This window comes from Astatotilapia calliptera, chromosome 20 (assembly GCF_964374335.1).
Source record: "Astatotilapia calliptera chromosome 20, fAstCal68.1, whole genome shotgun sequence".
Lineage (NCBI taxonomy): Eukaryota > Metazoa > Chordata > Actinopteri > Cichliformes > Cichlidae > Astatotilapia > Astatotilapia calliptera.
Window position 1 is genome coordinate 1,892,338 of NC_137441.1, and position 25,250 is coordinate 1,917,587.

Below are 25,250 nucleotides of genomic sequence, written 5' to 3' on the forward strand. Positions count from 1 at the left end.
TGTTTGTCTGTCTCTCAGAGAGGAGGAAGATGATGACATCGCCCATCAGTTCTGTTGCCCCGCCTCCGAGTGCAGTAGCCCCTCATCTAGGTAACCAGGGGCGACCGTGAGAAAGCTCCGCCCCACACAACTGTCCCAGGGTAAACTGAGGGGTAATTATGAGCCCCTGTCCTCCGTCCACCATGGCTGTCTCTCTCTCTGTCTCTCTCTCTCTTCCTCTTTTGTCGTTTGACCACCAAACAGCAAGAAAACTGTGGAGTAAAAAAAGAGACGTGTGAAATGAGAAGATGTGGAGTAAATCCGGCGATCCTTCATTTAAAACTTCCTCGTTAAAAGCCTGTTTGTGGAGAAAACTGGAGCTTTAAAAGAAAACAATGAAGCTGTCTTTGCAACTCTGCTGCTGATCCGATCTCTTTTCTTTTAAATCTGGCGACACATTTTCTTACACACCTTGAGTCAGACAGTAAACGTTGCTCTGCAGCTTTAAAACCACAAGGACCGATCATCACCTCTGCAGTCTGACCTACCTGGAGAGCTCACACACCTGCTTCAGCTGGTTCACAGGGTGACTCGGCTGAACGCCGGCGATGAGTCTGCAGTTTTGTGCATAATTTTAAACTCGTCAGGCGCTTTTTAACCTCCGTCTGAAAGGAAACTCTTCCCCTCGTCTCCTAGTTCGGGTCAGAACGGGGACTTTAACGGTTTATCCTCCCTGTCCGAGCATGAAGCCATGACCCCGCCGTTTCCTGGCAACGCTGCGTCGAGAGCCTGCTGTATAAAGAGTTCGGCGAGGATTGGACAGCGCTCAATGCAACAACAAGCTGCGGGGCTATCTGTGTCCCAACTCTGTATACGCAGGCCTCTGGTCGTTGCATGTTGTCACCACACCAAACTCTTTGGAACGAAGGACGAAGACCCATCAGGTCTTTATGGGACCGATAGTTTGTTAGCGAGTTCGTGAACAGTACGAGTCACTCTGGCAGATAACCACACATCATTCGGAGCTCCTCTTCAGTAAACGCAGGCTGCTCGACTGGTTGCACAGTGGCCGGCCACCGGAGTCCCGAGTTTGCTCTTTGTTTTGTTGCCTACATACTGCACCCTGGGTTCTCCTTATAACTGCTTCTTTTCTTACGTTAACATCCTGTTGACACACACTTTCAACAGTGGAGCGAGTGTGAGCAGCACGAATAAAATCGTACCGACGTACATCAGGGAAAGTCTGTACTCTTGTTTTGGAGTCTGACAGCTGAAGGAGGCCAAACTGAGACTTAGCACTCTGATGTATAAGGTCATGTGAAGAGAAATGGATAAAAGCGGCCGTATTAGGAGAGTAATTTTTGGCCCTTTTTACCACTTAAGACGTGAAGCAGCCATCATGACTGAAAACTCTTCAAGTGCTCCCCCCCTCCCCGCGATCCAGTTTTAGGGAGAACCCTGGTGCCTGATGTGTACAGTGCACTTGGACAGAGACACACACACATACACACAGATGTGCACACAGCAGCTGCAAGAGTCCTCAGAGATCATAAATGATATCAGTGATATCTGGAGTATGTTTACATGCACATCAGTCCTCTGATCACAGGCGGTGATCGGCTTTAAGGCAATATTTTCATGATGTCACGTAGCCGTTACCACAATCTACTATATATGCTTAATGAAAGGGTTCTTAATTCACGAATATGATGACTACTTCTGATCTGATCCTACACGCAGACCGAGCTCTGCTAAGCTGTTTAGCTTAGTGTGACGCCATAAGAGCAATCTCTACAGAGGTCTTTGAAAGGAGATATCTGAGCCTGGAGCCAAGGTTTTAAAATGTCACTCACTGTAAGGAGCATGTGAGACCAGTCAGTCAAATCAGATCACGTCAAAGGGTCCAAATGCAAAATACAGGAGGTTTTCTCGCTAATAAGTAAAAGAAGGGTAGTAAAAGACCGTGAGCTCGCCATGCTAACTGTTGATCAAAGTTATGTTAGCTTGCCTTGTCAGTGACATCAGCAGTGCATACATACAAATCATGCTTTACGATCAAAGTGACATCAAGTGGCTTTTATTGTCACTTGAGCCATCCACAGGTAATATGGTGCACCGCAGAACAAGGTGCCACAAATAAGGCTACACCCAACTCCGGTTAGCTCCAGTAAACCTAACCTGCAGTTACTGCTTCGCTAGCTTTGCTGTCCCATCGCTGTCACATTTAATTAGCTGCCTGCACTGAGCCAAGACGTTTGCTCAGGTAAAAGAAATCCATAAATAGACATGTCTGGTTTCAAAGGAGGGAAGCTTGGTCTGCATGTACTGTTGCTCAGATCACGAAGAACTCAAATAATTGGATTTCATGCGACAGTTTCAGGAGTCGCAGTATTGCCTTAATAACTACAGTGCACGTAAACACACTCGGTGGCTTCCCCTCTGAGCGAGAGGAAGCTGATGAAGGCGGTGATGAAGGGAGCAACAGTGGAGCCCTTTGTGTCGTCTCTCATCTTTTTTTGTGTACACTCTTTTATCCATCTTCTCTTTGTGTTTAACTCTGTAGCTTTGACTCCCTCAAGCTCCTCCTCTTTTCTTCTCCTTCCTGTTTTTTCCTCTTCCTGAAGAAAGAAAGTAAGAAAGACATTTTTCTGATTCAGTGCCAAGAAAATCAAAGACGAAAAAGTGAAAAGTCTGTCTCATTGCCAAGTTTGATAGCGGGGGGGTCGTATCCTCCTGTCGCAGTGCCAAGTTAAAAAAAAAAAAAAAGACGTCTTTGACACCCAAACCCTCGAGCAAATGTAATGTTTTATGAGCAGAAAACGCCGTATGCTGTATGAGCAAATCCTCTGACGAGTTCATCCAGTCATCTTTTAGCTGTAAAGTCCGATCTATATCTTTATTTCATAGCTAGCTGCCCACAGTTTCGTCTGTAGCTCCTTTTCGCCGTTTATACATTTAAAAAGCAATACGTTTGTTTTCCAAGTCTGGAACGAGAATCTCCCAGTGTACGTAAACTCATATTGAGTGGGAGGGGGTCACACCCGTGTAGTAGCTGATTTATCAATAAAAAAATGCGCTTTGATCCAAAGTTTTGTATGCAGCACGACGACGTTTGACACGATGTCAAAGGTTTACAACATGAGTCCAGTGGTGTTATCAGTATTAAAAACTTATTAATATTTAACTGTGGAACAGATGAAAGTGGTGGATATTTTATTTTTTCAGAGATGTAAAATGCCTGTCTGTGAAACACGTGGTTTTTTTTTTCCATCTTTGCATGATTGCAGTTTTTTTCTTTACTGACAGACTCTTCTCAGATCCTTAAAGGGGACCTATTTCGCTTAGACTTTTGCAGAGTAGCTTTGCCTGATTCACAGGTTAGAATAACCCTTATTAATCTTGTACTGCTGCTTGGCGCAGCCCCTTTAACTCCTCTCCTCCACGCTCTTCTGATTGGCTGCCCCTCATAAGCCAAAGTCTTGAACATCAGTTGGGCGGGGCTTCTGTGCCCAAAAGTAGTAAAACGCTCAGAAACTGAGTGCTCAGAAGGGATTACAGGGATTTTTTTGTACACATGGTGACTTCATCATTTCAAACCTTGGGTATGTTTAATGTACATGACAGAAAGAAGTAAATAAGAAATAATAGGTCCCCTTTAACTCAAGCAAAGCACAAATACCACCACACCAATAATACTCAGATACAAGCGGAAAAGCATTAACAGGCATACCTGCCCATTACACAGGACCGCCCAGTTTGCTACGTTGTATATCATATATTTATTATTTGAATCATTGTTAATCTGAAAGCCTCGTAATGTGAAGGTTTCTGCCTTTAAACAGTACAGAATTGCAGTTGCAACCCGTGCACACTAAACTCATCTTAATTGGTCATGTGGTGAGGTTTGCAGTGATGTAAAGGACCTCTGTATTATTCCTAAATGCAGTGTTTAACCAAACGCCCTCCTGCTGTGCACTAATGATGGTGAATAGTGACAAGAGAGATTTTGGACGGTTTCACTTAATTGAGTTTTAATGCAAATGATTACTTCCTGTTTGTCTCTCAGTGTGTTCCTACTTTTTCTCGCTGTAAATGAATTAGCTGTGAAAATGTTTATTGAGATGTGAAAGATCGCGTTAGCACAGCATGAGAAGTCTTTCCACAGCAGTTTATCACCTTTTTTAGATTCGTCCTGAGCGACAGTCCTCCAGCTTTACAACGTATTCATCTTGGTTATGATGCACTTTCCATCACATTGAGTGCAAACTGCCAGTGAAACTGAGGAAAACTGCGTCGGTAAAACACCGTGCCATGTAGTCAATAGGTGAGAACAGGTAAATGATCAAACCTTAGCGATACTAACCATCCCGTCCTCTCAGTGTGCAGGGAAACAATATCAAGTTTGATAAGATACTGTAGGACTTCTAATGTGCCATGTTTCTAACAGTTTATTACCTAGGACACTCTGCACTACCACTAAATGACAATATGCTGCAATTAACCCAAATCAGTCCAGTACGAATTTATTAGTGTTGTTTGTTAATTCAGCTAATATTAGCCCGAGGGAATACGTAATGTTTTATTGTTGTAATATAGACATAATAGCATAATAGGCTTAAAAAAACTAGACCATAAAATCTGTTTCCTGTGTAGAACCTTCTCATCATCTGATGATTATCCATGAAGCACTTTTATTTTAATAATGTGTTTCTACACATGAAGTTTGACTTGAATGATGTGGTGACAATCATTGTGGGATGTTAAAAAAAGGACGTTAAATATAAATGAAATGAGTTTTGCAGGCTTAGATATTATTCTTCTGTACGATGGTTAGAACTTTATGGAAACTTATCTTTCTTTGTTCTTCACCGTGAAAAATATCAGACTTTAAATCTTCATTTTGTCCAGTTAAACGTTACATTAGCTGCTTAGATTTTAGGATTTTAGCTCATCCATCTGAAAGACAGATGAGCTTCTTTGATGGTGAGGGGCCTGTTGTCTGCCTGTCTGTCCCTCCACAGTTCATAAGAATAGCTGCTCCTCCCAGAGCGGCCAGATTTTAGTGAGACTTGCACACATTGATCGCCTAATGGGTCTTCAACCAAGGTGCTCAAGCTCAGTTTGCTCATGTGTGACCTGTTGGTGGGCCTCCTGGACTTCTCAGTGGATTTAAATTATCAGTAATTTGTGATGAACAGCTGACCAATGGAAAAAATATATATTCAGCATTTAGATGTTTTTTCTCATTCTTTTTAGTTGATGGCTATATATTATGTTATATATATTATTATATATTATGAAATTATTTCAAATTAATGGATCAGTGGTACATCCTGTTCATAAATGCAAAGTGGGCGCTGATTTGCAAATATTTGAAAAACAGATTTGTGTCTCTACCCGAAGGAGAGCCACTACAGAGCTGTCTGTTTTGTTTTTTGTTTTTGTGTTTTTTTCGATTTTTTTTTTGGTTGGGGGGTTGTCCGAAAGGTTTTGTTGTTCTTGGTGTTCGACACCAGCACTATGGTAAAGCTCTGTGGCTGTCAAAATACAAAGTGGTTCAGGAATGAGCACCAGCTCCAGAAAAGGATCCTTTCATTGCTTTTAATTGGACATTTTTGCTAAAATGTCATTAACTCATTAAATATTCACTAGTGATACAAGCAGCTGCTGTGCTTCTATCATTGTCACAAGTCAATAGCCTATGGTGCAAGGAAGGACCGGTAGTGTTTAGCTGCTTCCCAATTCAGGGGCCACATCCTTCGGATGCTGCATTTGAAGGCCGATTACATCACAGCGAAAGCTGTCCCAATTTGAAGACTCCGACAAATGTGGCCTAAATGTCCCCGGATTTGAAGGATGGGTCGGGTGTATCCTTCGTGTCCCAACCTATAACAGAATTCATCGCGCGACCCAGCCAATTCCAGTTTCCAACGATGGCGGCAGCTACTTAGCTTTGATATTACTCCTATTACTCTTTCTGGGTCACAAAATAAACTTTTAAGCTATTTTCAGGCGAGAATGTAGCTGAGTACGCTTCAAATGTCTGCTTAGTTTATCAAGACATCACATATTGGCAAAAGTGCCCCGACGTTTTCAGAGACGTCTGTTACCCACCAGCTTGATAGCTAGCCGGGAGGTCAAGGCTCACCAGAGCCGACGAGAACAGCGAACTCCTGCTACATCGTTTTCAAACCCCCCGCAGTCTTTGGCTACTCAGGTCAAACATGATATATAAGTCACTTGGATAACTTAAAAATGTTATTGTTTGGCTTTTTGTATTATTTTGTTTGTGAGTAAATTGGTTTGGCTGAGATTAAAGTTATAGTTTTCACACAGCTGAATAAATGTCAAACAGAAAACTGATTGAACTGAAGTGTGAGATGGTCGAGAATTTTCGCCAGTGTCCTGTTATATTTTAGCAAGAAAGGAGCAGACGGCTGCATTTATTAAACTCTACCGAGACAGCTGGTGACGCAAATCTGAAGGCTAGACTGTCCCATTTCACAGCCTTACACTTCCAGCCTTCTCGATCTTCGGAGGACCTGGACAGTTTGAGAACAGAAAAAAACGCCCCAGCACAAAAAGCACATCACTGTCAATACACCATAGAAACACAAGGCAAGCAAAAGGTGTGGGTAAAGGTGAGAGAGAGCCGGTGTAGACAGCGCATCCGGCATGCAGCATTTCTGCGCTGGTCCAGTCGACCCGCCATCTGACCCGGGAGGGGACAAGCATCGAAGGCGTTTGGAGAGGGAGGGGGGATGAGTGTGTATCAGTGAATATGTAAGTGTGTGTGTCCTGAGTTTAGCTGAAAGAGTGTCCTTTGCCCTGCCAGGCTAAGTAAAAAGTCTTCCAGCTGACCCGGGTGGCCTTGCGTAGGATAGGGAGGAACAGTCTAAACACCGTCTGTTATCGGGGTGATGTTCAGCTCCAGCCTTGAGACCACAGCTGGTGCCGATATGGTAGCCGCATGAAATGATGGTGGTATTCCTTTAGTCCGAACAACTCGTCAATTTCACAGCCGATCTAGCAGTCCGACACTGGTCTCTCAATCTCCTGTTGGAGAGCCGTGAGCTTCTCCGAGATATTATCCAACTTTTGCTCAGAGATCTTAGTCTGAGTGCTCACGGCAGCCTCAAGCTTCTACAAGATCTTATCTGTGCTGCGTTCAACCCTAACTATCCAGAGTTGGGACCAGGAAGCAGAGTTGCAGTCTTACACGCCTCTCTGCAGCTTCTCTCCTCCTGCTACCCCCCCCCCCCCCCAAAACCCCATCTCCATAGAGACTGTGTCAGCTCCCAAACAGACAAAAAACAAACTAAAAACCAGCAAAAAATGATTTAAACATAAAAAATCACAAAGAAAGAACAATACAGTATCCACATCTGAACCAAAGAGTAAAACAGGATGATTAAATATTAGGTCTCTCTCCTCCAAGTCTCTGTTAGTACATGACTTAATAATTGATCAACAAATTGATTTACTCTGCCTTACAGAAACCTGGTTGCAGCAGGATGATTATGTTAGTTTAAATAAATCAACACCCCCGAGTCATTCTAACTACCAGAAACCTCGAAGCACAGGCCGAGGGGGAGGTGTGGCAGCAATTTTTCACACCAGCCTATTAATCAACCAAAGACCCAGACAGACTTTTAATTCATTTGAAAGCCTGATGCTTAGCCGAGTCCCAGATTTAAACCTAGTGGGGGTATATGGGACTCTCCGCCATTTGACCTTAGAACTGAAGAAGCTTCTCGGATGAGAAGTGAAACGTCTTCAACCAACTTAAAGAAGTTTTCTTTGCAAGCTCCTTTGGCTACGATGACCTGGATGACTGAGAACCTTCACAGACATATGGTATCTAAGCAGATTCTTCCTCTGGATGGCATTACCTTGGCCTCCAATTACGCTGTGAGGAACCTTGGAGTCATTTTTGACCAGGACATGTCCTTCAACGCACATATTAAACAAATATGTAAGACTGCTTTCTTCCATTTGTGCAACATCTCTAAAATTAGAAATATCCTGTCTCAGAGTGACGCTGAAAAACTAGTTCATGCATTTATTACTTCCAGGCTGGACGACTGTAATTCATTATTATCAGGAAGTCCTAAAAACTCCCTGAAAAGCCTTCAGCTGATCCAAAATGCTGCAGCAAGAGTCCTGACAGGGACTAGAAAGAGAGAGCAGATTTCTCCTGTTTTGGCTTCCCTTCATTGGCGTCCTGTTAAATCCAGAATTGAATTCAAAATCCTGCTCCGCACATACAAGGTCTTAAATAATCAGGCCCCATCTTATCTTAATGACCTTGTAGTACCATATCACCCTATTAGAGCACTTCACTCTCACACTGCAGGCCTACTTGTTGTTCCTAGAGTATTTAAAAGTCCACTCCCTTAATTATGCTGCAATAGGTGTAGGCTGCCGGGGGATTCCCATGATGCATTAAGTATTTGTACTTTAGTCGCCCTCTTCACTCACTATGTGCTAATAGACCTTGTGGCATTTTTTATTGTTATTATTAATCTCTGGCTCTCTTCCACAGCATGTCTTTGTCATATCTTCACCCACTGACCCTCACCCCAAGCAGATGGCCCCGCCCCTCTCTGAGCCTGGTTCTGTCGGAGGTTTCTTCCTGTTAAAAGGGAGTTTTTCCTTCCCACTGTCGCCAAAGTGCTTGCTCATAGGGGGTCATATGGTTGTTGAGGGTTTTGTCTGTATTATGGTTGGGTCTTTACATTACAATATAGCCTTGAGACTGTTGTGATTTGGCGCAATATCAATGAAAATGAATTGAATAGCTCGTTGAGCTCTCCTGACTAAGTTGTTTGCTTTTCATGCTTCAGCTGTTATTAGTTACAGCTGATCTGGTCCAAAGTACAAATAATAAAGGTGATAATTGTGAAACTGCTGTATGTGGCAGCCTGTTAAAACTGATAAAGTTGATTTTAACCATGTTCTTCTCAAAACTTAACCAAGAAGCAGCGATGCCTAAACTTGAGTAATTTTACATAGTAAATAATTACAAAACCTGTTATTAATTGTTTTTATAAACCAATGCAATAATTTTAGAGCCTTTATTATGAATCTGTATTTTTGTTGTTGTTGAACAACACAGCAGGTTAATGTGGCGTGCATGTGCAGTAGGCTTAGTTTCTCTTTGTTCTCCTGCTTCGGTATCTCGCTTTGCCGTGTCGTTGTTTAAATGCAGTTCTACAGGCTAACAGAAGCTGTCCATGAGTTTGTTAAAAACTGTGTTTAGTTTGAATTTGTCACGTTTCAGTAGCTCAAAGCTGAGGCTCAGTTGAAATGGCCATTAGCTACAAGCAACACCTTTTCAGGTTGGACTTTTTTTCATGCAGGTTGTTTGCAAAATATTGCTTCATACACTTTTTTAAAATCAGCTTGAGCCCTACAGGTTGATATTAACTTCTGTAGGAGCTGTAATTCTTTATAGATTCATCCCAGCTCTCCAGTGATTCGTTGTTTTCTATTCATTTACACACCGGTGCTAAAACACACACACCAGCGTCCTGCACTAATAAGCACGGCCCATGCAGGGAACAAAGCCGGACATTAGCAATTAAACTGCTACGAAAAAAACCTTTTAACCACTAATAAGAGCTCAGCCAGGAGATCATCATACATGTCTGACTGATTGACTGGCTGGGATCAATATCTCAGTATCACATATCTTTATTAAAATGTAAATGTCTCCAAATCTAACATGCACCAGTACCTTTCCACTGCTCTCCATTACACTCATCCCATCACTTACACAGCCATGTGTACCATATCAGAGACTCCCTGGATGCTGAGTAACATTTTTTTTGTTTTAAATATCTCTAAGTGTATCTGCGTACCATCATTCATATCTTAATCTTTTGCGTGGTGCTGATGTCATGATCGGTCCTCGCTCGTTGCTCGTTTCATTTCTGCTGAGTTGTCTGGACGCGACCTCGTCAGCGGCTCTCGTCTGTTTCCACTGCAGCTCGTTACCACACGTCACCTTGCATCTGCAGACAGACAGCCTGGCTCTGCCGGTCTCTGTGGTGATTATATAAGTACTTTCCTGCATACAGGACGGCAGATGAGTCATGTTGTAAAGTCAGAGGTGTATGCATAGGGAAGCGGAGCCGCAGTCATCAACCTTGCGTGGTAATTCAAGTTGGCATGGAGTCATTTAATCGTTAAATTTCTGTTTGTCACTGCTGCTGTCGCCCACTTTCAGTTTGTTTAATCTTACATAAACAGGTTAAACACACAGAGAAGAGAAATAACTGAAAGGGAATGCACACTGTGGCCTACTTACAAACTCAACAAAACTTGAGAACTTGCAATACGCAAACATGTTGAATTGCCTTGCATCAGATTTGGCAGTGACTCATGTTAATGCTTCTATTAATGCTCTAATATACAGTTTTAATCAATCTGGATACGCAATTATAGAAATTATTCTAGAAATATTTCCAACACATGTAGGGCCTTGGGGGCGGGCACGTTGGACGGTCTGTGTATTCAAACCCACCTCTGGCACTGGTGCCCTACCCTCAGTTTTAAATGCATATAGACACTGAGGGTTTTCGGGAGGAGCTCTCCGAGGTACGGAGGCGCATCTCCCCTCACCACACTCCCTGCCGGTGGCTGATGCCCTCAGACGTTGGTGTGTTGGTGGTTCTTGGTGTCTGGGGCTGGGCGCTCAAGTATGTACCGACTCACTCCTGGTGGCCGATTGGCGGGGCCTGGCCTGGGGTGCCCTCTGGCCTCTGGGCCTGAGGCTCGGTCCTCTCTGGGACAGCTGGCTGCCAGCAGAGCCCGCGGGCACGTCACTGCAACCCCCTCTGGCCTCTGCTCCGTGGCTGCTGGGTGACTTCTCATTTGGGGCTCTCCTCAGCTCTTACCAGGAGGGTGGCACGGTTGCCCCGTTGGTGGTCCTCCTTGGGTCCTCATACTCTGGGGCCACTGGATGTCTGGGGCCTGGATCTCCTCCATACCTGCTTCATGCCCTGGGGGACGGGGCCATGGCTCCCCACACTCCCTAGCAGATTGTTACTGGAGAAACCTTTGGAATACAAGCATGCTGATCCACACAGGTGTGCACACAGGTGTTCACAGACACAAACTACACCTTTCTTGGCTGCTACCTCAAAGCACATTGTGTGCTGTCTATCTTGCGTACTGCACAATAACATGTAATATTTAGCATCTACTGTTATCTACTGTTAGCTAGTTTATTGTGATGGTGCTGTTTTTATTATGTTGCTCTTTTTTGTTTGTTTTCTCTTCTGTATTTTATTCTCCATACAGGTGACCCAGGTGTTTTGTTTGTTTTTCTTTTTTCTTCCCCCTTTCTCACCGTCTCTTCTCCCCTCTATTTTTCTTTCTCCCTGTCCTATCCCTCAGTCATGTCTGTAACAACCGAAAATCTAATCAAATAAATACATAATTATAATTAAAGTCAATCAAGTGGACCAATATGGCAAGGCCATGATGATCCACTTGGTAAAGTAAATCCACTTGGCACCTTTCTTGTCCTTCAGACAACAAGTCTGATGGCTAAAGATCCAAACGGGACAAGCAAAACTCTTTCAGTTTAGTGTTTTAGCTGTGGATCCCGGGTTTCTCACAGAATAAGTATAAAAAGTACTGCGCTCAGCGGATCACAGTGCAGCCCGTGCTAACTTGCTAACAGAGATTTGCCGCGTTAATGCTGTTATGGCGTTAACGTCATTTTAACGAGATTAACGCTGACAGCACTAATAAAAAGTAAAACAAACTCTGACAAACTGGCAACTTACTGTAATTCACAAATTCAGCTTCTAACAACGACTTTATCGCCCTTAAACGAGTCTAACACTGAAGCAGCCATTATGTACGTGCACCCACGATACCAAAGATGTTTGTTTCACATCACAGGACTCGTCAGCAGCACCTGTTGGTGAGTCCTGAAAACAACGAAACCCGTCCAGACCTGTTGTACCGGCCCTCGTCTGTAAGAACATTAATTCATTAAAAAGAGAGAGCATCAATGTGAAATCATAAAGTCTTAAATGGGACAAAGTAAAAATCTGTTACTGTTACTGAATATAAAGTTTTACATAGAAAACGTGCTCAGTGTTCCCCTCTGATGAACGGCATATGTTCAAACAATAGTCACACTCGTTCCGCACTTTATCTGGAGTCGCCGCTGTTGTTGTTACGCTGCCGACCGGCGACCGCGTGAAACTCACGAATCCCGTTTACGAAACAGTCCGTGTTAGAAGGAGGAGACCTCTGCGACCCGCGGACAGCTGTGGAATTTAGACACAGTGGCAAAGAATGAATCGTTGTGGCACAGAGTAGTTTTGTGATACATAAATGTTCACATAATAATGTGAAAACCTTCCTGAACCCTGAGTAAGCGGCCTGCGCTATGAAGACGGGCCGACCGTCAGCAGCTGCTCCTCGTCTCTGCTTCTTCACTCATCTTTACTCAGTGAAGTGTTGGCTCTAAATTCATCTGCATGATGAAGCACCATTGGAAATGAAACTGGGGTCATTTATTCTGTTTTCTTTTATCGTGTAGTTTGTGACAGTTTGCTGGCAGCTTTAGTGTCCTTCATATTTGTTTCTCTTAAATCTGTAGATATGATCCGTTTTAGCAGGTAGGAGTCACTCAGTGTAACCCTCCGACATCAGCTGTGCAGTTAGTTCACACACTTTTTAATGCTTTTCCTACGTAACATTTGTACACGGTTTGCTGCGTTGGGTTTAGTTTCTTGGACTGGAGCAGACAGGGATCAAACCACAAACCCTGCTCTACCTCCTGAGCCGCAGACACCAAACCCAATCAGAATGAGGAAGAAGAAAAGTGACTAAAGTGACTCTGAATGTATTTTAGAAACTGATGACTGCTGGGAGTCTGTACAGAAACATTGACGTGGTCCGAAAGATCAAAATAAAAAATGAAAGTGAAAGATTAAGACAGCTTTGATTACATTAAGACTAGCAACATGTAATTTATGATCTATCTGGTGATTGTAGTCTTTACATATAGAAAGATTTCTAGTATTGTTACCATCAGAATTGCATGTTTTGCATAAAGCAACAAGTTTGTCCCAGAAATTGGTCGGTCGCTGTGACACCAGCTTTGTTTTGACCTTTTCTTGTTACTTCAACATTCACTGGCTTGTGAACCATCTCATTTATACACATCCTATAAAATCGGTCTGCTAATCAGTCCTCTAGCAGGGGTTTTTGTTTGTTTGTTCTATCTAACTGATTTAATTAGTGCACCTCTTAATTAGGCTGAATAAGGCGGGTTTACAAGGCCCAGAGAAGAGTTCAGATCAGAAATCGCCTTAAATGTGTCCCCTGCACCTGCTGAGTGCTGCACATAATTACAGTAGAGCTACAGTGCAATGATACACGACATGAACACAAATGGACTTTTTTATTATTACAACAATAACAGATGTGAGAGAGAAATAAAATCAGCAATAAAAATCAATAGCCTAAATATTTAGTGAGTCCACAGACGGACTGTGAGTAGCTGTGAGTGTTGCTCTGCAGGTAGAGTGGGAAATTTAGAGGAGGACGGAAAAGCCTACACACAGACTTCCTCACACATTTACATGGGTGATGCTGCTGGCACCGTCTGTTTCAATTCTGCAAACTAAATTTTTTAAAACGTCTCAATTGAAGTCTCCTTTTGGGGATTGGAGCACCAGTATGACCGTGGAGGGAGAACAGTCTCTGGGACTCAAATAACGAGGATGGAAGGAAGTGTCATTTAGTAGAATGTAAAGCTGGAAAGCTTCCCATCTCTCCCCCGTATCCCAATGTTTTGGTTTGATTTCCTCACCAGTGTTTTCCTCCGTAGCTTTGTCTCAGACTCGGGCTACTCAGCCTCTCCACTGCTAACATTAGTTTGCTTCACTGCTCGGGTCGTCGCTCCTCGTCCCTCTGTTGGTTGAGAACCTTTCATCAGTTGTTGTCGGCGCTCATAGAAATAATCTTGCTTTAATGCAAAACTTTACTCACAGCTTCTAATCAACATCAGAATTTCTGACCCTATGGTAGTCACAGTTCCCTCATAGTTGTCCTGTAGGAATGATCACCTGGGGTGAGATCTGGAGTAAAACTAATGAATGAAGCGATTTGTGGTGACGTGACATATTCATGTGAAAACATTACTTGTTCTTTTTCAGAATTCCACTCCTGAGTAATCAACTCGAGGAGGTCAAATCAAAACTTTGAAGAAGTTTGTTTAGATTAAAAGTTGTTTCCTTTAAAAAAAATCCAGCCCATTTTTGGCTTTTTGGTTTCTCATCCTTCCCATCCCAAACAAGCTGCTGTGTTGATGTCAGCTCATTCTCTCAGAGGAGATTCTTAATCTCTCAGGTTGGACTTTCTGGTTCAGTAAAGGCTAAAAAGCGTAGAGCAGTTTCAGTCCTTCAGATACACATTTTATAGCATCAAAGAGCAATCAGACCAATAATCAGCAGAGGAAACATCGAGACAAAACCCATATTGGAGAAAATTGTATTTATTTTGTTGAACATTAATTTTAATCACAAGCCAGCTTTGCTACAACCAGGTGGTATAAACGATGGATGAAGCTACTCTGAAGTCCTGTTTTGATGCTTTGAGTCAAGAGTCGATCAAACGCAGGACGTGACTGTGAAAGCACGCACTCACTGGCCAACATTTGTAGATTGGACTCAGTGTTTTATTCATCATGAACCAGTAACTGAGACCATAAACTCAGCAAGTGAGACAGAAGTCGAGTCTGGGGCTGTTTCCCTGTAGCCGTCGTTGCAGCCGCAGGTTTCGCCCCCTGGTGGCTATTAGCAGTATCACTAGTTTAGGAGCTTTTCAGCTCCAGCAGCTGCGTCCGTCTTTTATACTCTCCGTGGTCGTCTTCACATCAGCTCGGGTTTGTTTGCTGCTGTTAATTCAGTTAATGTTGAAGTTCCACAAGCCGGCTGGTCTCGTGATGCTAATCAGTTTATCTATGGATTGTTTTAGCTTTATGGCAGGTAATGAGTGCTACAGGCTACCATACAAGAGTCAGTGTAACCTGCTGCCATGGAGACGAACCAAACGTTTGGCTGGCAGGTCCTCATCCTGAGACGACGTCATTAGCTTCATTCAGGGTCGTTCTGGTGCTCGACAAGCGGTTAGATGAACAGACACACACAGGGGCTTCCCTGTCGATCGCCCTCACTCCCCGCCTCTCTCTCCTTGTGCTGCTGCTTCTTGCCCTTCCTCCTCCTCCTCCTCTTTCTCACTGTTTTGTTTGGTTTCCAGTCATTTTCTTCTCGATGATCTCTCTTTCTGCTTGTCTCATTATGTAAATATACAGATAGTCATCCTTCAGTCTGTTGACTTTATTCTTATGTAAATTATTTAAAAAAGAGATCGACCTTGGATGATATACAATATATTAAAAAAGTATGAAATCAAAAAAGAACTGAAAACTGGAAATGATGAGAATGTAAGTGATGATGATGATGTCGAAGGTGGTGATGATTGTTTCTGTGCAGTTATTAACAACTGTGATGATGTCTCGACAACGACTATTGCAATGGTCGGTAATGATGAGGATGACGGTGGTGAATGATGAAGATTAAGATTAAAAACCCTTATGATTCTAAAGATGCTCCATGAATCTGTCTTATTCTTGTGGGGTTTTTGTGTGACGTTCAAACAGGAAGTGCACGCGACACATTAATCACGTTAATTGACACCTTCGTCATCTTATCACGTGCAGATCTACACAAACACAGTCAAATCAAAGTGCTTTGTTAATTATTTACTCATTAATCACAGCGTCTTATTAACCGTTTTTCATTTTCCAGGTAATTTCTTGGACACTTATGATTTTCTTTAAAGCAATGTTTTTATATGTTTACATGTTTAATTTTTAGTTGTCAGTTTTAGACGTAAATGAATCCAAAAAGAATGTAAAATTTGCAGAAGGTGCACAAAGTGGCGCCCATCTCATCAACACAACCCTGACATACTCTGAGTTTACTAAACTGTCTGTTGGCATCGTTCTTCTTCTCTACTATGAACTTATTAAATTGCTGCTTTACTTAATTCTATCGAATCACAAACTAAATGAACACAGATTATTTAGTTGGTTATTTCAGAATATCTGGGCTCTGCCTGATGGGGTCATTTAGCTCCTTCAGGGGGCGCCTAAGAGCCACTACACCTCCACATCAGAAGGACACTGCTCAGGTGGTGCAGGTATGACCGGGATGTCTTCTATGTGAGTTGTTTTGGGAATGTCCAACCAGGAGGATGCCCCAAAGATGATCCATGACATGCTGTAGAGATCTGTGGACTGGGCTGGGAACAGCTCAGAGTGTGACTAAACATCTTTAGACTGTTTCCATTTGCAGTGATCTATATTTGGGGGGTAACGCTCTGTTCTCGGATCTCGTGGCTCCTCTACAGTCATGCTGTGAACACATCAGGCAGCAGAAAAACCACAGAACAGCACACACTAGTCGTCAATGACAACAGATATGACATCGATTCAGCCATGAAAAGAGCAGCGGTGCAGGGTTGCAGAGTGGCTTGCAGAGGCACCATAGCTGTGGGCATGTTACTGCACTCGTCTTACATAAAGAAATTTATCCTGATTAGTTCCTGTTGTAGAGCGACTTTATGGCTATCTTTGGCAGAGGAGACACGGATGCATCACAATGACTTCTTGGTAGAATAAATTCAGTCAAAAACAATATCAACACTACTGGAATGAAAAAGTGATAATAGCATTGAAGCCTTAAATCATGATTATTATCTCATATGAGAAAAGAGCTCCGAGTGCCAGTCATGGCTCTGAGGGTCAAGGGGAGGTGAACTGAGCCTGCAAGTGAGAGCTAATTCAATTAAAGTCTTAGTGAGAGAGAAAAGGAGGAGGTAGCAGGAGGGTGGGCAGAGAGAAACAGATCGAACTCGTTCACGCTTTAGGAGGAGCACATCAGCACTTTTTTCTCTCAATCTCTGGATCAAATTGGATTTTCAACAACCTCACTGGAGTTTGTTCCTGTCGAGTCGTTAAAACCTGCTGAGGGGAGAAGCAGCAAGTCCTGAATTCAGAAAGTACGAGGAAGGGAAGGCGGTCACCTTCAGACCGCAGCCGGCCCTGCACTTACTGCTCGAGCTCTTTATGTGACTAAAATTGTCATCTTTTGTGACCGTTTCTACTTCCCGACTCATCCTGCTGACTCATCCTGCCAACACACACTCATTCCTAATGAGCTGATCAGTGACTCAGAAGTGTGACAGTGCTGACAGAGGACTGCAGGTGAACGTGAATTTAAAGGAGATGAACGAGTGATATTTGTACTTTTCTGGACACACTCCTTGTGGCCTCACGTGTCTTTCAGTGACTTTAAACTGAACGAGTTTTAATAGATGGTTCACCCGCTAACGATGCAGCTAATCTGTAGCCAGCTAATCATGATGGACAGACGAGTGGAAGATGGGTAATAAATAGTCTGATTTGGTGCTTTGTGTACTCGGGTTTTTGCCTTTCGGGGACTTTGACTAAATTTCAACAGCCAAGCAAGGTTTGTGCAAAATATCTGCCAGCAAAGTAGCTAATCTGTAGCCACAAGCTGCAGCTTCCCACAAGGATTAAATCTTCCTGCCTGTTAGCTTACAGCGACTTACCAGGCCTCTGCAGTGAGAGCTGTCTGCAGAGACTGTGGCTGATTCTTCTTGTTTTCTTGTCCCAGAATCAGTGAACTACATGCCAGCTGGGGCAGTTAGCAATGCAGGTCAATAGTTCCTGTCTGCCTTCGTGTTAAGCGACATGCTTTTGTCAGCTCAAGCCTCTCTGAACCCTTAATGACTGAGCAGATACACGAGCACATGTGCAAATGTTTGAAATCAGACAGCACTGAGTTTGAAGGCTGATGACAACCTACTGGATCCCCGTCAATGCTGAGTTTGCAGGCCAGCTTTAGCCATAGACGTTAATATTACTGACTGGGCAGCTAATATAACTCGCTGTATATTATTTCCATTTCACAATAATTCTGCAAGTGTCTTTATTAATCGTGAAGTTGGTTCTTTTATCTCACCAGCAGCTAAAATCCCACAAGTGTTAATGACACCATCATATATGACAACAAAAAGCTCTACCCAGCTCTGCTTTAACAGAGTCCAATGATTAACCGATTATCAGGTGTTTCTCTAGATAAGTTCAAGTTCAGCTCTTTGACACTGATCTAAATAACTACAAACATAGAGACTCACTGGTGGAGTCCTGAGTGATAAAGTCAAGCAACAGAAAAAATAAAATTTGAGAAACCCAGGCTGATTGTAATTCTGATTAAAAACGAAGCATGTAGAAATGTATGTAAAAGGTAATTGTACGTGTTAAATATAACTCTAATTATAGTTCGTTTGCTCCAGCGGGGAGGAAGTCCTTCCTTCTGTAAATATTTCAGCCTTTTTTTAAGATGATAGGAATTTGACTATTTGAATAATTAAAATTCAAAGCTCGAGTAGTGTTCATCATGATGGTGTGCTTTAATCAGATTCAGTATACGTGTCCTAAAATTCTGTTTTCCACACAGCCAGTCATTCTAGCAGTGCTGCAGGAGAACTAACTTATTTTCCAATGGAAACTTTGTCACATTTGTTCGGAACACTCAAAAAACACACCTCAGCTTCACTTTCTGAGTCACCGCCTTCATTAGAGTCTCGCTGACTTACTGTCGGCCGATCTGACTGACAAACTGACTCTCACAGCGTGCTTTCGGCAGATAAGACGGGATTCATCAACAGAAAGACGTGACACCGGCTGGAAAAACACCCGGCACCCCTGCCCGCGCCTCCCTCTCCAAGGGCACGCAGCAGGGAAACAGATCCGTGTGCACCGCCAATCAGCACCTCCAGGGAAACCATGGAAACCCCTGGATGTAAACTCATTTCGTCTGTGCGCAGCCTCCAGGAAGACCATTCCTTATAGGAGCGTCGTCCCCTGACCTGCAGCTTCTTTAGGAAGTGGAACTTGAAAGGAAATAATCCACAATCACTCTTTTAGAGAAAATCAGTTTAACAGGTAAATATCTGCCTTTTTCAACAACAGCTGGTTGTTTCGTCAGATGATTGTTGATGAGTGACAGGTGCGATGAGACTGCAGCCGCCATGCTGGAGTGAAACAGGAGGATTTGAGAGGAAGCTCACAGTGGGAAAGATGAAAAGTCTCCAACATGGAGACGGAGCAGGTGTGTGTGTGTGTGTGTGTGTGTGTGTGTGTGGCACTAACACCTGACATGGAGATGACAGGTTAGTGATGTCATCACAAGGATTTTGGGGAAACAGAAGGCAGGTGAATCAACAGCTCACTGGGATGTTCAGTGTGCAGGCCGTCTGCGACCTTTGCCCTCTGTTCTGCCTGCGCTCCTCCGGGACTTGGACACCTCTCCGCAGGTAGGAGGACCATCTGGCTGACCTTTGAACCCTGAGTTCATTATTTATGACCTGAGACCCTCCTGTGACCTTGCATCTTTTCCCTGCCCCCACCTTCTCTGCCTCTTCCTCCTTGCTGCTGTTTTCTTCAGTTCCGACCTCACATCCAGACGGATGCTGCGGCCTTCACTGATTTTTGGGGGGGTAAATTAAATTTCTGTGAAAAGTTGACCTCTGTTAAGGTTCACATAATTGAGGAAGGAGAGTACAAACAACCAGGTCCAGAAGATCTTGGTCAAACAATTGATTTTAATGAATACACGCGTGGGAAGACCATTCTGTATGCAGACCGGAATTGATCTTCGACTTAATCAAAGCATACACAGATTTTATAGCATCAGGGTTTGAATTAATGACGCCCCTTCATACGTCACAGACAGAATATATACACACGTCAAAACATGATTAAACTTCCACCTATAAATGATTCTCTCTAACTGAGTGTGTGTGTGTGTGTGTGTGTGTGTGTGTGTGTGTGTCGTCCTCAAATGCTCTCTCATCTCACCCGTTGCACTTCTGACCTTTTACCAGACCAGAGGCTCATCCTTATGTGTAATAACCTAACTGAAACTACATGTACTATGTTGAATAAATGTTTTAATCAAGAACCTCTACTAAGAGCTTAATAAAAGAATATAAAAGTATAACAGACAATTTGAATAACCTAGTAATTCAAATAGCCTCGTCTAACCTGCTCAGAATGACTTTCGGTTTCAGTTCTGCAAAGCCTTCTGCAACTTCCTGTCAACTCCTGCAACTTAGTCTTTCTAAAAGACACACACACTGTTTAAACCTCTGAATGCAATATCAATGCTGCAGATTCTATTATTAATGCAATGGTAATGATGATGATTATTTAACAATAGCAGTAAAATAATTTCCCTGCTCCACACCTCTCTTTAACTTTTCTGATGAAAAAGATTTAAAACGCATTGAAGTTAAAAAGTAATCTATTACATAGAAACATCCATCCATCCATCCATTCGCTTCCACTTATCCTTTTCAGGGTCGCGGGGGGCGCTGGAGCCAATCCCAGCCGTCATAGAGCGAGAGGCGGGGTCCACCCTGGACAGGTCGCCAGTCTGTCGCAGGGCTTACATAGAAACATGATCTGGGTATTTGTAGTCTTCATATGACGTCATATCATAGTAGAAGTGGAAAAACGAGCTTGCTTCCTCTGCCCTGGTTCACTAAAATATCCCAAGATGTGTTTAATAAATAAACTGTGCAGGTGTTTGGATCAAACAACAAAAGTCTGTAAAATCTGACTGACACAGAATATCTTGTCTCTCTTTGAACACATCTTCTAATTTCATTACTTGATGCATCTTCTGCTGCTGTTTCCTCCTCACGTCTGCAGTGCTAGACTCTGAGCTAGAAGCATAATCCATGAATAAAGGAATTGCTTGTGTAGCTTAGGGATGGGGATTGGGTTGTAGCGTAAAGAAGTATGAGGCGGAGAAAGTAGAAATGAGAGACAAGGGCATGAGCAGACAGAAAATGAACAAAGGCACGGGCGTGTAACAGATGGAAAGGAAAAAACTGAAGAGACATCAGATAAGAAGGAGCAGGAGGACTTCAGAAGGTAAAGGTGGAAGGACAGGACAAAGAGGAGGGAAGCACGGAGCTGCATACGGCTGGAACAGAGACACGCCCCCGTGACCCCCGAATTGATAAACAATCAAGAAACTGAACCGATGGATGCTTCAGCTGATCATTTGAGGTTTTAAAAGGTCAGGGAAAATTTGTATTTTAATTAACTAGACTTTGTATTTCATTCTAAGCTTACTTTAGTGAGTAAGGTGTTAATCATATATTGTGCAGACGCTGCCTGTGGCTGATGCTGCACAACACTGGCTGGAAAGAAAAGAGGAGTTGCAGAAAATACAGGACAGAAGGGAAAAAGAGTGAGGACACAGGAAAGAAAGGGAAGGTGACACAGATTTAGCAAGGATGGGCGGAGCAAACAGGATAAAGGTCTATAGCGAAGGAGGGGAGGAGATGTGTGCGAAACAGGTGAAAATAAAGCAAAGGAGCAGGTAGAAGAAGACAAGCCGTTTGTTTTTTAGGTTTTTTTCTCAGCTGTCTGCGCTGCAGATGGAGCCGAGCAGTTTCCTGGTGAACAGGCCGCAGCATTTCCAGTCTGCAGTCACATCACTGAGGCTCACAGCCCCAAACTCAGCCACACCTGTCACCCAGGCGCTCTGCACGAGTCTGTTCAGAAGCATGCATGCTAATTCTGCCTGCCGCATACATCTTCAGTGATCACGTAGCCATGATGCACGCATCAATTTGGAGCCCTTACCCACTCGTATGCCTGTGTGTGTGTGTGTGTGTGTGTGTGTGTGTGTGTGTGTGTGTGTGTGTGTGTGTGTGTGTGTGTGTGTGTGTGTGTGTGTGTGTGTCAGGAGCAGGCAGCGGTCAGATGAGTGCACACACTGCTGGGACCAAAGGAATATTGCTTTGTGTGTCTGCAAGAATGGCTGAGTACACATGAATGTGACTGACAGGCTAAGTGTGTGCAGCAGAGAGTGAAAACACACACACATTCACATGCAAGCAGACACGTGGAGGAGAGGCTGTCAAGAAAGCAGCCATGCATCTCCATGGAGGATACACCCAGAGAGAGGGGCGAGAGAGGCAGGCAGAGAGCGGGCAGAGAAGGAGAGCGAGGTGGAAAGGAAAGGAGGACAGAGGTTAAAAGGAAAGGCGGAGAGAGAGAAGGGAGGAAAGGAGAGAGGGGTAGGCAGGCACAGGAGGAGGAGGAGTTGGGGGAGTGGCTGGGCGAGAGAGGTAGACAAAGCAAAGAGGGGAGGTGAGAGAGGAGAGAGAGGGAAAAGGGGTGAGGGAAGAAAGGAGTAAAGGCAGGGCAGGCTCAGGAAATAAAGCAGAAGAAGAAGGAGGAGGAGGAGACAGTGCACGCAAGTGATAGGGAGAGGTGTATGTCTGGAGGCGTGTGTGTGTCTGTGTGTATGTGTGTGTTATTCTCTCCAGTGTAAATGAATGGAAGGCGTCTCCATTGTCTTCACAACGGTAAGAAGCTCTGCTGCTGCTGCTGCATCTGGCTGCTAATAATAGGAGTGTGTGTGCGTGCGTGCATGTGTGAGTGTGTGTGTGTGTGTGTGTGTGTGTGTGTGCGTGCGTGCGTGCATGTGTGAGTGTGTGTGTGTGGAGGGGTAAATTAATTGCATTTAAATCTATGCTGAGTGTTTGTGCTGTGTAGGGTTTAACTATACTGTGTGTGTGTGTGTGTGTGTGTGTGTGTGTGTGTGTGTGTGTGTGTGTGTGTGTGTGTGTGTGTGTTCATTAGTGGTTTTATTGTTTGGGATTAAAAAAGCAAGTCATCATAGAAATCATTCACATGACTGATTTGTTGGTTTGAGGCTGGTTTAAGATCAGGTTGTGGTGAGTTTGGAGTGTGTGAGGATCGTTTTGTGGAACGAGAGGACAGTCGTCACTTTGGAAAGACCTTCAGATGTGCTGTTTGGGGGTAACTTGCACTGTGCTCGCACTGGTTTGCTTTGTGATTAATTTCAGGTTTAATCGGGAAGACCGACTGTAGTGAGAGACAGTACAAAAAACTGAAACTTCACTAACTTGATGAAGGACGTAGGAGAAGGATGTCTGTGTGAAGCAAAGAGGAAACCTCATGTTTGTTATTTTCATGATTTTCTCCATCGGGGACAAGTTGGTTGCTACTACATTAAAATGCTTAATACAGAGCTAGCAGGTTAGCCATTTAAGAGCTTACAAAGTGACGAGCGACCAGTAAGGAACCACGTTAGTCCAGATCATCGTGTGTCACAGCGGGCACGAACCCCTCGCGGTGTCCAGTTCAATGAGACGACGTGGCGATGTTCACTCATGTAAGCATTATCATAATGTGAGCTTACAGAGTGAAGTAAGGGAAAGATTTGGGCGAGAAGGATCGTTTTTGATGGAGGTTAAGATTACGATAAGATTTCAACTGAATCCAAGGTTAAAAACTTGTTTGGGGTCAGACTAATTTTACTTCATTGTTAGGCTGTGTAAGAGTCATGTTGGAAATAGGTGGAGGTTGAGCTTAGGTGTAGGTTTGGTTGTGAAAAGCTGAAGGAAACTCTAAGTTTCACGTGAGATAATAGACTTTAAGTTAGTTGTTAAGAGAGTGTGATTTAGTGAAAGTTAGATGGGCAGTCGTAGGAGGTCCACTGGATCTTCCTGATTCTCCTCTGGTCCTCACTGGTCCCTTTGTCACCCCTCTGCTCCTCCTCTCTCTCGTTTCTTGTGGTTGCTTTATCTCTCCATTAAAAGTGATACCCACCCGACTAACTCACCTGTGTTGCACCCGGCTGTGCACCCCTTTAACTTAAACTCAAGGAAACAAAAAGGACAAATATTAGGGTCAGAGTAACCTTAGATGAGTTAAGGTACAGTGGGGCAAAAAAGTATTTAGTCAGCCACCGATTGTGCAAGTTCCCCCACTTAAAATGATGACAGAGGTCAGTAATTTGCACCAGAGGTACACTTCAACTGTGAGAGACAGAATGTGAACAAAAAAATCCATGAATCCACATGGTAGGATCTGTAAAGAATTTATTGGTAAATCAGGGTGGAAAATAAGTATTTGGTCACCTCAAACAAGGAAAATCTCTGGCTCTCACAGACCTGTAACGTCTTCTGTAAGAAGCTTTTCTGTCCCCCACTCGTTACCTGTATGAATGGCACCTGTTTGAACTCATCATCTGTATAAAAGACACCTGTCCACAGCCTCAAACAGTCAGACTCCAAACTCCGCCATGGCCAAGACCAAAGAGCTTTCGAAGGACACCAGGAAAAGTATTGTAGACCTGCACCAGACTGGGAAGAGTGAATCTACAATAGGCAAGCAGCTTGGAGTGAAAAAAATCAACTGTGGGAGCAATCATCAGAAAATGGAAGACATACAAGACCACTGATAATCTCCCTTGATCTGGGGCTCCACGCAAGATCTCATCCCGTGGGGTCAAAATGATCATGAGAACGGTGAGCAAAGATCCCAGAACCACACGGGGGGACCTGGTGAATGACCTGCAGAGAGCTGGGACCAAAGTAACAAAGGTCACCATCAGTAACACACTACAACGGCAGGGAATCAAATCCCGCAGTGCCAGACGTGTTCCGCTGCTGAAGCCAGTGCATGTCCAGGCCCGTCTGAAGTTTGCCAGAGAGCACATGGATGATACAGCAGAGGATTGGGAGAATGTCATGTGGTCAGATGAAACCAAAGTAGAACTTTTTGGTATAAACTCAACTCGTCGTGTTTGGAGGAAGAAGAATACTGAGTTGCATCCCAAGAACACCATACCTACTGTGAAGCATGGGGGTGGAAACATCATGCTATGGGGCTGTTTTTCTGCCAAGGGGACAGGACGACTGATCCGTGTTAAGGACAGAATGAATGGGGCCATGTATCGTGAGATTTTGAGCCAAAACCTCCTTCCATCAGTGAGAACTTTGAAGATGAAACGAGGCTGGGTCTTCCAACATGACAATGATCCAAAACACACCGCCCGGGCAACAAAGGAGTGGCTCCGTAAGAAGCATTTGAAAGTCCCGGAGTGGCCTAGCCAGTCTCCAGACCTCAACCCCATAGAAAATCTGTGGCGGGAGTTGAAAGTCCGTGTTGCTCGGCGACAGCCCCAAAACATCACTGCTCTCGAGAAGATCTGCAGGAGGAATGGGCCAAAATACCAGCTACTGTGTGTGCAAACCTGGTAAAGACCTATAGTAAACGTTTGACCTCTGTTATTGCCAACAAAGGTTATGTTACA

The 25,250-nt window shown here is 43.8% G+C and overlaps 2 protein-coding genes across 9 annotated transcripts in view; both read left to right on the top strand.

Annotated features, from left to right (window-relative positions):
- The window catches only part of LOC145422999 (uncharacterized), a 66,345-nt gene extending 50,727 nt beyond the window's left edge, over nucleotides 1–15,618 (top strand). For all 5 annotated transcript variants that reach the window (XM_080295045.1, XM_080295043.1, XM_080295041.1 and 2 more), the window contains one exon: nucleotides 19–15,618. In XM_080295045.1, coding sequence (XP_080151171.1) covers nucleotides 19–94 — 76 coding nt within the window. In that variant the 3' untranslated portion in view covers nucleotides 95–15,618. The remainder of the gene's footprint in view (nucleotides 1–18) is intronic.
- A 1,030-nt stretch (nucleotides 15,619–16,648) lies between these two features.
- The window catches only part of LOC113013210 (IQ motif and SEC7 domain-containing protein 1-like), a 109,999-nt gene continuing 101,397 nt past the window's right edge, over nucleotides 16,649–25,250 (top strand). For 3 of the 4 annotated variants that reach the window (XM_080295030.1, XM_080295032.1, XM_080295034.1), the window contains exon 1: nucleotides 16,649–19,419. In XM_080295030.1, the coding sequence (XP_080151156.1) occupies nucleotides 19,283–19,419 (137 nt within the window). In that variant the 5' untranslated portion in view covers nucleotides 16,649–19,282. Of the gene's footprint in view, nucleotides 22,492–25,250 lie in introns of all 4 variants that reach the window. The other variant, XM_080295033.1, reaches the window with a different exon arrangement.